The 14,058-nt window shown below is 32.9% G+C and overlaps 1 protein-coding gene across 4 annotated transcripts in view; it reads right to left on the bottom strand.

Moving 5' to 3' along the window:
* Positions 1-14,058, bottom strand: part of LOC125055367 (P protein-like) — a 40,105-nt gene that overhangs the window by 10,746 nt on the left and 15,301 nt on the right. For all 4 annotated transcript variants that reach the window (XM_047657800.1, XM_047657802.1, XM_047657801.1 and 1 more), the window contains exons 3-7: positions 6,626-6,767; positions 6,129-6,162; positions 4,482-4,617; positions 2,228-2,382; positions 1,097-1,342 (exon numbers count right to left, since the gene is read on the bottom strand). In XM_047657800.1, the coding sequence (XP_047513756.1) occupies positions 1,097-1,342; positions 2,228-2,382; positions 4,482-4,617; positions 6,129-6,162; positions 6,626-6,767 (713 nt within the window). The remainder of the gene's footprint in view (positions 1-1,096; positions 1,343-2,227; positions 2,383-4,481; positions 4,618-6,128; positions 6,163-6,625; positions 6,768-14,058) is intronic.

Below are 14,058 nucleotides of genomic sequence, written 5' to 3'. Positions count from 1 at the left end.
TCCTAAACGGTGGAAAAACTCAATTTTGAAGACAGTAAATTGGGAGTTACAGAGTACATCAGTGTTGCATCTCAATTGAGAACATTTCTTTATTAGTTACCCAAAGTCAAAGTCAAAAATAATTTATTCATGTAGGTAACAATGTGTTATGAACAAAGAAAATAATATGCATTAAATGTTTCTAATTTTACATTTACTGCCAGTTCTCAAATCAAGGGCGTAGAACGGAAGAGAAGAACTGAGGCAGGGTAACAGTTTCCGATATTCCGTCAGCGTCTGCTGCGCTACTGCGAGCCCAACTTGTTGCCAACTCCGGTTCGAAGGTCGTATTGGAGTAATGGCGTCACCGCCAGTTTTATTTTGCGTTTACAGTAGAACTTGGTACAACCTAGTGTTAATTATTCACATAGAAATCCATTGTTTGTAAGTTGTTTACATAGATACACACAAAGATACTATTAAGACTAACAGAATTGTTTCATTGCGTGAATTTAATTCTTATGAAGCATTTTATTTCTATTTAAATACTAGAGAATAACGATTTTTTACGATGCGCGCGCACCGGGACACAAAATTAACAGAATGAAGTTGCCCACGGAAGATGCTACGGCATTGGACATAATTTAAAAACAACATTCGAATAATACAATATAATTTAAATAATATAATTTATGTTACACTTAATGAAAGAGAATAATAATAAATATTTATTTATTTAATTTTTCAAATGTAAACTGAACTTTATTGACTATAATGACTCCTTTTCCAGTCTTTGATTATTTAATTGTAGTTAATTATTTGCATGCAATCAAAAACTATTTTTAATAATGCCAAAGAAGTATAACTTTTTACGCGCGTACATAAGTACACGCACCCTTTTTTTTGTTTACATAACAATATTGGTGTCGGCGTACAAAAACTTATATCATTCAAATGAAAATCATAGAAATTGTATGGAGCGTTCGAGCTGTTCACTATGGACAGTATCGTATACTTGACGAAACTATCTAAAGCAAGGCAATGGCCTTTCATATGGGAACATTATTTCTAAAAATAAATAAACAATTTAATTTCTGAGCTGTCATCATCAATTTACCTCAAAAATAATCAGCACATACAGTCCGCAGAGCAGCATACAAGCGTAAATAACACCAGTTGAGGCATCGATTGGATCAATGGTGTAAGTAATTGTAAATGGCGCGCTCTCATTGGCCGTTGAGGTCATACGTAATGAAATATCGGCGCTGCTATTCGTCGAAATTTTGAGTACGGACGATCTTGATTCGCCGATTGAAAAATCAAAGTCCCCGTCTTGGAGTACGATTGGCCATTGTTTTGAGACCTGTAAATTTTTTTTTAAATTAATCAGTGACTTAATTTCGAAGGTTTCTAGTATGAAGAATGTCCAGCAGTCGAGAAGTCCTTCTCGGCTGTATCTTGATCACACCAGCCTGGGCCATCTGACATATTATCATTAAGCTTGCAGCCAAGTTCTAGACATGGCCAATACGTATAATTGTTTGGTAGTCAAAGAAACAGACACAGAATTGCATAAAGTTAAAACTATTGCCATAATATGAAAAAAAAACAGACACAGAATATCTGCCCCATGCCCTAAAAGATTAACACTGACGAATTTAAAATATAGATGTAAAGTCATCGATTAATTTTCATACATTACAGATCCGAGCCATTTACCTGAGATTATTAATATATTTAATTTCCACTTCGTAATTAATTTATGAAATGTGTCACTAATTTTATACTATATATTTCTAATACAAAAAAACAAATTAGTCTCATTACATTTTAATTGATTATGTAGTTAGGTAATGTATTAAAAAATGTAATTAAAACAAAATTAATGTTTCGAAAAGATTTTGATATAAGATATGTATATATATTTATATATAGATATAAAAATGGATCAAGGAATTACGAATGGTATATATATATTAAATCCATTTTCTTAATCAATCTAAGTCTTCTTCTTAGAATTAGGCGCTAGTTTCTTTACGATGTTTTCTGCTTTGCTCTCTCTCTTAGCTGCCCACTAAAGTATTTCAGAACCAATTCGACTAAGGGTACTTCAAGAAAAGAGCGTAATCATTATTAAAAGACCGGCAACGCGCGAGCCCTTTGTCTTTAAGTGTGTGTGTACTACAAGTAAGAATTGTAACTATTATCACCACTATAATATATAGTAATGGAAAAATTTACTACTTACCATACCAGTACTCATTTGCTCCAACCATACAATAAATTTATTGGACTTATTGAATTCACTTCCATTCATTTTATCTTCAGATTGTTCTGTCAAAAATGGTCCTTTCAGATTTAAGTGAACTGCTACATCATTCCTCGACACGTTCAGGGAGAGGGCTAAAACAATTAATAATAATAATAATAATAAGTTTATTTGCCTCTTCACAATATTGTATTTTACGTATATATAGTAATATAGACTTATAATAAGGAGGACGAACTAAAACTAACAGCAGGCTACAACTGGAGAAGAGTCGCAGAAGATAGAGAACAGTGGAAATGGTTAGAGGAGGCCTTTGCCAAGAGGCACACCGAACTCCGAGACATACTGGAGTTAAAATATATTAAAGTTTATATATATAAAAATCACAGAGTTTCGCAATATAAATGCTATATTATTATTATATAATATAGACTTTAGAAGTTCTATGATCCACAGGTCACCAGCCTTCCATCGCGGACAGCATATATATGAAGATATAACTACATACTATGACTAAACTAGAGTAACAAACAAAATAACACTAAAGCATGAGTGGTTGTGGGTGTGTTAATGTGTGTAAGGGAGTCTGAATTAAACGTAAAACGTAAATTTTAAAGTAAAATAATACAACTTGCAAATGCAGCAACAAAATCCATATGCAATGTAATGTCTTATTTTGTATGTAAGAAATGAGGTTAGGTTTTATTAAATGCTTACTAGTGGCGGAAAATTACAACTAAGAATGAAGACGAGATCGCAAACTCAACTGTTTCAGCAGTTAAGTTAAGTAGGGGATAAAATTCCAGTCCAAAGAGCAATTTTATCCCCTACTTAGTTTGAGAAGTGTTAGACAGGGTGCTCCGATATCTCCAAAAATATTTATAAACTTCTTACAAGACGTAGTGAAGGAAAACGGTCTGAGAAACGCATTACGGTGGGGTTTAATTTTCTGAGTCACCTTGCTTATGACATATTTTTACAGAATATTCACACAGAATGACATTAAAAACGATCTAACGGCCAGTGAAAGAGTCTTACTAGAAATTTATCTTGACAAAAAAGTTACCACAATCTTTCCAACAACAGTTTCGGTAAATAATATCCCTCTAGTATACGTTAACTTAAGTATTTAGGAAAGAAAGAAGTAATGAAGAAATAGAAAGAGGAATTGCGATCAGTTGGATGCGGAAAGTCATTTGTTTTAAAAATAAAACAATGCCTTGAGAAAGCTAAAAGTAGAAAACCCGTGGGTCGATGTAAATATAAATACAACTTTTTATTTTTGTTACGTATTGTTAGCTATTTTTATGTAAAGGAGACAACAATTAAAAATTAATTAAAAAATGCTGCGTTAATCACCATCATTAAAGTATGTTTTGGTCCCTGAACGAAATTTTAAAAGGGGAATTCCCTTCATCTCTAGAAAATTGTCTGCCTACCGTAGACAATACAATAATAAAAACTGAACAAGTAGCATGCCAGAAAGCAATGGAAAAAAGCGTACTAAAAATGATTTTAGAGAGGCTTGGAGGCTTTTGCCCGTGAGAGGTTCCTATCAAATCCAAGAATAAAACAAAAAAAAAATATATACCTACAGTTTAATGTAGGTATATTTTTTTTTGTACCAGAAGGCAAACGGGCCTTCTTAAACTGTTACAAAAGGAATGAAAAAAATAAGTCTCATCTGATGTTAAGTTGTTCAATGTTAACACATTGCCAGGAGGCTCGGAAGTGCGTTGCCGGCCTTTTGAGGAATGGTACGCTTTTTTCTTGAAGGACCCTAAGTTAAATTGGTTCGGAAGTACTTCAGTTGGCAACTGGTTCCAAATAATGTTGGTGCGCGGCAAAAATTGCCCAAACAAACGCTCAGTTCTGGAACGACGGACGTAAAGGTGATACGGATGGCATTTCGTATTCTGCCTTGACGTCCGGTGATGAAACTCAGCTGCAGGTATTAGTATTGTTAATATTTGTAAAGAAATAAACAGCTTTTATTATTACTAAAATTATGTTTATACTTTTAATTAATTGTTAAAATAATAGAGTATCTAGACATTAGACATAGTTGTGAAGGAGATTGGGACTGTATGTATAATAACGAAGCTTTGTGTACACAAAATGGACTATATACTTATTATTTATTTTTAATTATTAAATTAATAAAATAAATCTCAACCCTAACTCTAAATGAAAGACTAATATTACTCAGTCGCTTTTAATAACAGTAACTTACTTTTCGTCTCCCCAGGATATAACGCTGATTGCCTTGTAATATGTTCCTTCTCATTGTACATCAGGAAGGCCAGCGTGAAAAACGTCCAACAGCCCAGAAGGAAGGACATTTTGATGTAGTGACCAGCCTGGGCCAACTGAAAATCATATGAATATTAAGCAAACAGCCCAAGTCGAGAGTTCTCATTTATTTTTCTCTATCATTCTATAGACAAGGCAAGGTAAGAGGATGCTAATGGCTACTGGTTAACAAATATGACATATGACAGGTGGGATTTCTTGCTCTTTCTCCTTTCTTCTTCTTTCCTACTGTTTGGTAGTATATAAATATGGTAATGATAGTATATAATAATAAAATTTCTCAATCTATGCCGAGCCAAATCAATTAGTTAGTTGGTATCTGTATAGATAGCAAATGACATAAAAATTACTCTCAAATACATGCGCATACACACCCATCCACACTCACACATGCACGCATAATGTCTTAGTTAAGACTTGTGTTTGATTAGTTGTTACACTAAAACTATGATAAAAAAACTGTTTTAAAAATTCACCACCGACTAATTGCTATCTTAACTCACTACACGGGGACTCCCTATAGTCCAGTCAGTCAAGACAATTAATTCATTATAATTCCAAAAGTTTTCAAATTTTGATGTAAGGTCGGGAGTGGTATTAAAACAAACTATAAAATTTTGCAACCTGCTCTGCGGTCCGGAACATTGTTAAAAATAAGTTTTGGTCGTGAAAAAAATTCCAAAAGTTCTGCAACCAACCTAAGTGTACGGAACATTTTTTGTTATTAAAAATTAATGTTTTTCTTTATTAAACTGAAGGAAAACGTTCCAAAAGTTCTGCAAATTTGACAGATATATCGAAAATAAAATAAATAACAAAAAATGTTCCGTACACTTAGGTTGGTTGCAAATTTTATACGTGATATGAAATATTATATCGAAAACTTCCCCAAGTTTGCAGAACTTTTGGAATTTTTTTCACGACCATACAGCAAAAATTAATTTAATTGCAATTTTAACAATGTTCCGGACTGCGGACAAGGTTGCAAAATGAGATTTATTGTCGTCCCAATGTACCATTCACTTGACCGAAGTTTGAAAACTTTTGGAATTATTATCAAATTTTCGATTTCGAATGTCTATAATGACTGGTCTACTAGTGTGGGTACTAGCGATACATGAAATTTGTCACAACCTATTTGTTATGAATAAAGTTATTATTATTATTAGTCAAAAAAACAGACACGGAAATGTGTATGCCCATGCCCCAAGGGAAGATTAGCACAGGCCATAATAAAATATAGATGTTAAGTCATCTATGAATGTTCATAGATTCCATTCCATTAAATATATGGAAATTATTCCATTAACATAATTTAAAATGTGTCACCATATTATAAACTAAATATTTCCAATACAAAAAACTCAAAACACTTGTCTTATGACATTTTAATCGTTTATATAATCAGGTTACAAAATCAATTAAAAACAAAATTAACAGACATTAGTGAGGTAATTATAGATCTGCTACTTCGCTACAAATTTGCTTGTTTACAAGCTAAACTTCTGACACATTTGTCTACCTAGTATCAATATAATGCATATTCAAGGTCAACATTTTTACACACCTTACTTTGTTTCTCAGATGATTTGTGGCCGAGACTGCAAGAATAAGAAGATAAAAATTAAAACATCAATTGTGCTTCTATTTCTGAAGTGTCATTTGCAAAGTATAAAAGAATTCATTAATATTCTTTTCAAATTCCAAGAATATTTTATTTTAGTTTCACGATACAGCGTCTTAAATGCCACTTAATAAACATTTATTTTCCTAGTAAAGTTATTTTATATTTATCTTTGATAATATATTCCCTCTTTATATACCGTACTCTTACGTAGGTATATGTACATAAAAATACTCAAGTATATAGTAAACATCTTTAAAACAGCTGATTTTGATGAAATTTTGTAGACATATTCGAAATTTAGCGTTATGTGTTTGGAAGGCTAGATAGATATACTCAAATATTATATGTATTTCAAAAATATCACACACATAAAGGTCAAAATAACCAAAAATTACTACCATCAATAAAAAATTAGAACCATCTATAATTGTATGTACCTCTCATCATTGGGCTTCTCATCAATACCATCGAAAGCTTGGCAATCCTCTTTGTTGTTGTTGAGATGTGGAGCAGATTTCACGAGGGGCAACCTCTTCGACTCCCGCGCACCATTCTGTTCTAATGGTATATCTGATTGGGCTAAAAATAAAAAAAAATAGAATTATTGACTCAGCTACCCATCATGAATCACACCACAATCTGGGTTGCTTTAACCAATTAATCTTCACAATCTTGTTTGTGCACTAACAAAGCCAGCATATTTCCGCTTCACACAGATTGTTCTTAGATCGATCACACGAATATGAGAGAATATGAGACTATATTCCTCACTGCTCGAACGTAGAAAAGGACTGATGTGTTTCTTGTGGTTTTAAGAGGAAATTCACTGGACTTAAAACATTTGGTAAATCTACCAAGTTATTTAATATTTTATAAACAAAGATACTGTCAATCAACTAGCTCAAATATAGAAAATTCTCGTGTCACAATGACCATACTCCTCCGAAACGGCTTGATCGATTCTTATACATTTTTTTATGCATATTCAGTAAGTCTGAGAATCGGCTTCTATCGATATTTCAAACCCCTAAGTGATAAGGGGTGTCCACCCCAAAAAAATTTTTTTTCGACCATTTTATTTGTTTTTATGATACAGCGTACAAAAATACATATAACCCTTAATGTTCTACCCTCTACGCTCAACCCGTTTTTTTTATTTGTTCGTTTAGAATTTATAAACGTATAGAAAAATCACAGAAAAACCTAAAAAGTTTTCATTCCGGAAAACCGAACAGTCTGGGGTAGCATAGCGAAACGTTCCATGTTGGTATGTACTAAAAAGGTAGGCAAAGTAAAATCACAGGAGAAACGCGGGGGCAGTATAAATATATAAGTAGGTATATAACTATATTGTCTTTTTATTATGATATTATTTATAAAAACAATAGTCGTAGCTCATGCCAAATGACTTTGATTGCCAAATATTTGTCTACGTATATTGATATTTTAATATGTTTGCTGTGATTTCATCATAATTATATTGTTGTTGATGTGTCTAAAAAACTTATAATGAAGTATCTATCTTCATTAGAAACTTACAAACTGTATTAGCTTCTATAATACAACACATAGATGCATACAATCTATAACACACGAGTTGGGTTAGTTTCGCAAAACCAGATTGAACCGGTTCGAAAATAACTTCGAGCTTGGAGCTGTGACAAGTTTTGTATAAACAGATACGCGATGCGCTGTTTTGCGCTTTTAACTGCGCAGACACTCACATTTGGTTGAACAGGAAATCTTTAAGGCAACATCTAATTCATAGTGATTTACGTTAATTTAAATTGTCGTTATTTCTATTAGAATCCCTCCTCCGTATGCGACAAGTTACACGCAATTGTTCCACGTGCCTCGAACTCGAATGTTTTATCTAACTGTAACAATAATTAAGAGGATATTGATATTTTACACCTCACCAAAGAGGATGTGAGGAAATATTTGAAGAGGTGGGAACACTTTGATTTTGTTTAAACAGTAGCACTCTATCTTTTTCTTTGAATCGTTTATCGTTTGTTTCATGTTATTTTTTGTTCATACTCATGTTTTCTGTTTCATACGAATATATATATATTGTTTATGTATGTAATCTGTTTTGGCTTTCTATATTATCTTAGTGTTTTGTTTTATAGTATGTACGTTTTAGCTGTAAGATTACTAATAAAAAAATAAATAGTAAATAATTCGTTGGTTTGTATGTATCATTGTGTATTCGAAAATTTATTCAAATTATTCGGAATTTAAATTTCAGTTTATCATTGTGTTTTGAAAATTTCGTTAACAATTTTATAGTTATTTCCTCAAACCTATAATGACTTAAATTATAGGTTTGACTTAAGGGAATAATTATGTGTTACATAAAAATTTTAAAAAGTCCTAAGGTGGTGGCTGTTCTAGACGATCTATGGACGTTAGATAATACACACTACAGGATCAGGCGCATCAATTCAATTAGAAAGGGAGAATTTTGGAAAACAAAAGACGGTTTTTAAGCAAATTTTTTTTCGATGGTAAGTTTCCATGGACCAACTTTTATTTTCTGGCAGTTCTTTTTACCTAAAAATCTAATCTAATTACTAGAACAAGTTAAGTGGTGAAATCACGTTCGCATCATAATTATTTAATAACATTGTATAAACAAATTTATTCCGCCATTTTTGTCAAGTGTTAATTGTCATTTAAGTGACATATAACCTTCAAATTAGAAAAATATTTATCTTTATGTGCGAAGGGCTTCGCCAAATATGGCTTGGTCTAATTCCATATACAATAGACTTTACTAAATTGTATATTATGTCCTTGAAGGGCCTTTAGAGTAAGACCGTTAATATAAATTCAGTGTTTCACTCGTAAATTTTTTTGTTGCTTTTTACTCTTAATTTTTTCCTTACTCGGGTTGCCTGGAAGAGATCGCTTGTTCGAAAGCCGCCCGTTGCATCCCAAATAATTTATGTTATTTGTTATTCTTTAAATGTAACGAAGTTTATATAAACAATTAATATCTTCTAGAAGATGGTATGTAGGCTATCAATTAACATCAGGTGAGCCTCCTGCCCGTTTGCCCACTGCTATATATAAAAAGCATTCCATACACATGTGCACTGATTTCCTATCGACTTTATTCTTCAAAATTAACTAAGCCATAAAAAACTTAAATAAACATGGATTGGATGACGAAGAACCTAAATTTGAATATATAATTATTACGGTAAACATACAATGATATTATATGTAAAAATTATCATGATATACTGTAAATATTTGCACGCAACTACGCAACTGTACTGATATAGTATGGGTTTTTTATTATGTTTGTTTAATCGCCTTATTTGGACACAGTAGACATCTTCTTTTAGTGTCTCTCCCATCAACCACGATCTCTTTATCGTTTACGAAACTAAAAGTAGAGTAGGCAATTGGAACTCTTTCACTACTGTAAGGTTTCTGTAATATACTTTTAAAAAGTAAACCAGTGGCGCAGAGTATAGATAAGTAGCAGTCTCACTTACGGAGGTCGATGAGGGAAAAACGACACAGCTATTAGCGAAATACAGAGGTTTCTGTATCTCGCTAATAGAGGTTTTGGGAGCTAAAAATGACGGGTCCCGGCTATTACTCTCACTTATCCAGTTTCACTTACCCAGGTTTGACTATATTAATAAAAATGAAGGTTAGTCTGCTTCGTGATTAGAAAAAATGTCTTAAAAATAATCGATATTTTGCGACCTATTTAAATCAACAGGTAAAATACGTTATTAAGTTTCAAACATAAATGCAATATACAAATCTCCTTCGACATGTATAGATGTTATGTAATAAACATCTTATGTATTATTTATGACCATTTATGAATCATTAAACGGTATAATTCTTTATAAAACAATTCCACATGTATTACGCATTGTTTTAAACTCAATAATCTTATTTATTTATAGTTTGCTTAAACGTTCCCAGATCACAACCGCAATGGTTTCAAGGACGTGACACGGTGCTTTTATAATACGCAGTTTATCCTACTAATATTATAAACGCGAAAGTTTGTAAGTAACGTTGTTAACTTGACGATTCAAAAGTGTACTTGGTTACCCACTTGAATAAAGATATTTTGAGTTTGAGTTTGAGTTTGAATTCGGATGGATATTTGTTACTCTTTCACGTAAAAAATACTGAATGGACTTTAATGAAACTTTACAATAATGTAGCTTATACATCTGAATAACACATATCCAAAATATTAAGTAAGTAGGAAAAATCTGCCATCAGCGAGCTATTCTGGCGTGTGCTGCCAAAACCGCTAGAGTTACACGTATATGTAATGTATGATGGTAATGTTTATCTTAAATAGACCTACAAAAAAGCGCGCCACAGTATATCTTATGTGTAATAACTACATAACTAGAATAAAGATTGATAATTTATTTCAAATGCACATTTGGTAGTAATAAATTGATTCCTAAATGAAAATAGATACTTTTATCGCTTCTGGTATTTAAAGTAGATAAAATATGTCTTTCACGCTACATCATTTGGACAAATATTATTTTAATACTGCACAGATAAGTCACGGGCTACAGCTAGTAGATAATAACTTTTGACATTGACGTAGAATATATGACATTAAATTTTAAAAGAGGACGTTAGATACGAAAGAGATGATTAGGTGGTTTGGCCATGAATGATGAGAAGCGGTTAACCAGTAAATCAAATCAAATCAAATCAAAATACGTTTATTCAATTTAGATGCTTCTTAGAGCATGCTTATGAATGTCAACAACGTTTACAAAATTCACGAAAGAGCAGGACTACGCCAGTAGGATATACAAGGCAACCGTGGATGGTGAGATAGGGTTGGGTTTATATAATAACTAGCGGACCCCACAGACGTTGTCCTGCATGATATTTCAAGCGATTAGGATATTAAACAAAGTATGAAAGTACCGACTGCAGCGCCATCTGCCGGGCTGATTTGTGAATCTAAACCAGCCAAGGCTCCACCCAAACGCATGCAAAAAACATTCAAATAGGTCCAGCCGTTTAAGAGGAGTTCAGTGAGATTCACACGTATAGTAGTATTATATATATTATATAGAAGCTATCCTATCTTTTAAGTTAGATCAAACTGCAAACGGTGTGCAAATTTGATTGAAATCGGTTAAGTAGTTTAGGAGTCCATAGCGGACAAACAACGTGACGCGTAATTTATAAATATTAAGATAATTAAAATAATAATAGTAATAATAATAGCCTTTGATTCAGAGACTTTTACACGTTTCTATTTCAATCTTCTTTTAGGTATCTGTGTGCCCAAAGTTGTGTTGGCAAAGATTTCCTCCAAATCCCGCCATTCCTCTCGGCACTGTGCCTCTCACTGCCATGTACCTGCTGTTTCTTTAATTTGGTCTATCCACCTTCTAAGTCTCCCTTTTGTTTGCTATACCTTGGTTACCAGTTTAGTTATTTTTGCTCCACTTTTCTGTTACTCTTGCCCCGCCAATTTCCACTTTAATTTATTTATTTTTATTGTAACATCTGTTACCTTAGTTGTTTTTCTTAAATCTGTAATCTGTATTGTCGGATATACCTGGACCAAATCCAGGAGTTGCTAGAGAAGAGACAAGTTAAAAGTACCTATAACTGATGATGCATGGACCAGTGACCAGGACCGTAGCAAGTGGAGATCCATGGTCTCTGCCCACCCCTTCGGGAAAAAGGAGATAAACGAACAGTTTTAATTAAATTTTGTTATTCGCATGTTTATCTTCATTCTACAGATTTATTGTCCATCTTGTCTGGTGTTGTAAAAAACAATGACCCTTGGTATTGACCTCAACCTTCTGTATATTTCCGTAATCTATTGAAGTGATCAGCCTTCTGGTATTTTCCTCACCAAATGAGAAACTTTTATTTGCTCACATTGATAAATCATTAATAAACATATGTCCTTGGCGGGACAGTCCCTTATGCATTAGATTTTTCAGCGCAGAGGGATCAGTCAACCACGTAGTCCTGAAATGCGTGGCTGCTTCCCAACGAACAGAAATCTGTAAAGCCTGTGAAGTGCTCGGGAAACTTCTGAGCTTCTGGAAGGAGATAGGCTGGCTTTATTAGCCAGGACAAAACGAACCGAATGGGCGGAAACATAGTCCATACTACATACGTACATTCATAAATGTATTAATGCAAAGAGATATTTACGACCTCAGGGTTTAGAGTCCCACGTACTTGTCTAACTTTGCTATATAATAAATGATATCCTCCCCAAGCAGGCTGATCACCGAGGGGTCCAGCGACCATCCTCCGAGAGGAAAACAGAGACGAACACGAAAAATAGCCACAAAAAAATACTTTCTTATTTAACTACTAGAAATATTTATCGTCAAATGAGAGTTACCTAGTAAGGTATAATAGGTGTAAAGTAGGATAGACAGTAGTCTATCCTGGCTATGATGGCTATCCTTGGCTTTCCGAAGTAAGAAAAATTGGCTGTAATATTGAAGAATACGACCACTATGTCTTTTGCTACATTGGGCAGATAAAGGGTCTTCATGGAGTGAGCTTCTCAATAAATCAAAAAAAAATTAAAACCACCACTTGTTTGGTATATGGCTAGATAGATAACTGAATCTCACCTAGGATAAATGAATTATCCGTGTTAATATTACCCGCTTACACACATTTAGAGACGTGACAATAACAAATAAAAAATAAAGGACAAGGCCAAAACAGTAATTTGAAAAAAAACACACGAAAAGATAAAAGTTATTAAAGCGTGTCAGTGCTATTTAAGGAAAACCTTAGTTTAATTCAGGTTCATTCAGTACAAATCAAATTGAGGTCATCAGTTTTTTTTTAATTGTTTTTTTATAAATTGTCTCTGAACAACGACATTATTTAACATTACGATCTAGGCTAACTTATCTAGGAGAACTTAAGACTAACAAGTAATTTAAAACTAATCTAATTTACTAAATTTAAACGTTTAATAAAAAATACGTTATAATCATTTACGTAAATTAATTGTATTAATATAACCTAATTTCGTTGCGGGTAGGCGCAAGTTGAATATCGAGTCCTCACAAAATAACCAATTAAAAATAGAAATAAGTGAGAATACACAATAAAAAGTAAATATCAAACTGAACCAGGAGAAGATATACCATAGGCAAACGTATCTGCCTCATTATTAGTGTAAAAAATAGAACATTTTCACGTTTTAATTTGTGTTATTGCAACGGTGACTTTTCGTTTTGACTAAAACAATTAAAAGTGCGTGTACAAATCTAGTGCAAGTGACTTGGAACAAGGATCAGTCAATTTTTGTTGATATTACTACAAAAAGAAGAAAAAACTACGACTTTGTAACAGTGATGTTAAACGGGTATACGTGACTTGCAGCGACCTAATATTACATTAGTCACTCCTTGTAAACGTCACTCAAGAAAGAAACTGTTCAAGTAATTCGTCCTCTTCGTCATACAGTATCTCGGCGTCGCAGATAAGCTGTGTTCCTGAATCGAACATTTGTATCGGCCCTAGTTCAAACCTAGACACGGAATATTGACACTTCAATTAATTTCGAATTTTTGTTTTTATAATTTTACTTGAAGATATCTAATCTATTTCTAACGGATAGAATATAAAAGGAAAAATAATTCTGTAATAAAAAAAAAAAAAAAAAAAATTAGAAACAACATTTCAAAGTATGGACAAAAAAGAAATGGAATACCTTATAGAATCGATACACCAAAAGCTGTGCGAAAAGTTGGAAGATCAGACGAGAATTATAACAGAAAGTGTAACAAAGTCCGTCGTAAGCAGTATAAATGTGAAGTTAGTAGAATTAACTGAAGAAAACAAGAAACTTAAATCG

Source organism: Pieris napi, chromosome 13 (assembly GCF_905475465.1).
Source record: "Pieris napi chromosome 13, ilPieNapi1.2, whole genome shotgun sequence".
Lineage (NCBI taxonomy): Eukaryota > Metazoa > Arthropoda > Insecta > Lepidoptera > Pieridae > Pieris > Pieris napi.
Note: the sequence above shows the minus strand (reverse complement) of the source record. Positions and strands in the feature narration are given on the sequence as shown.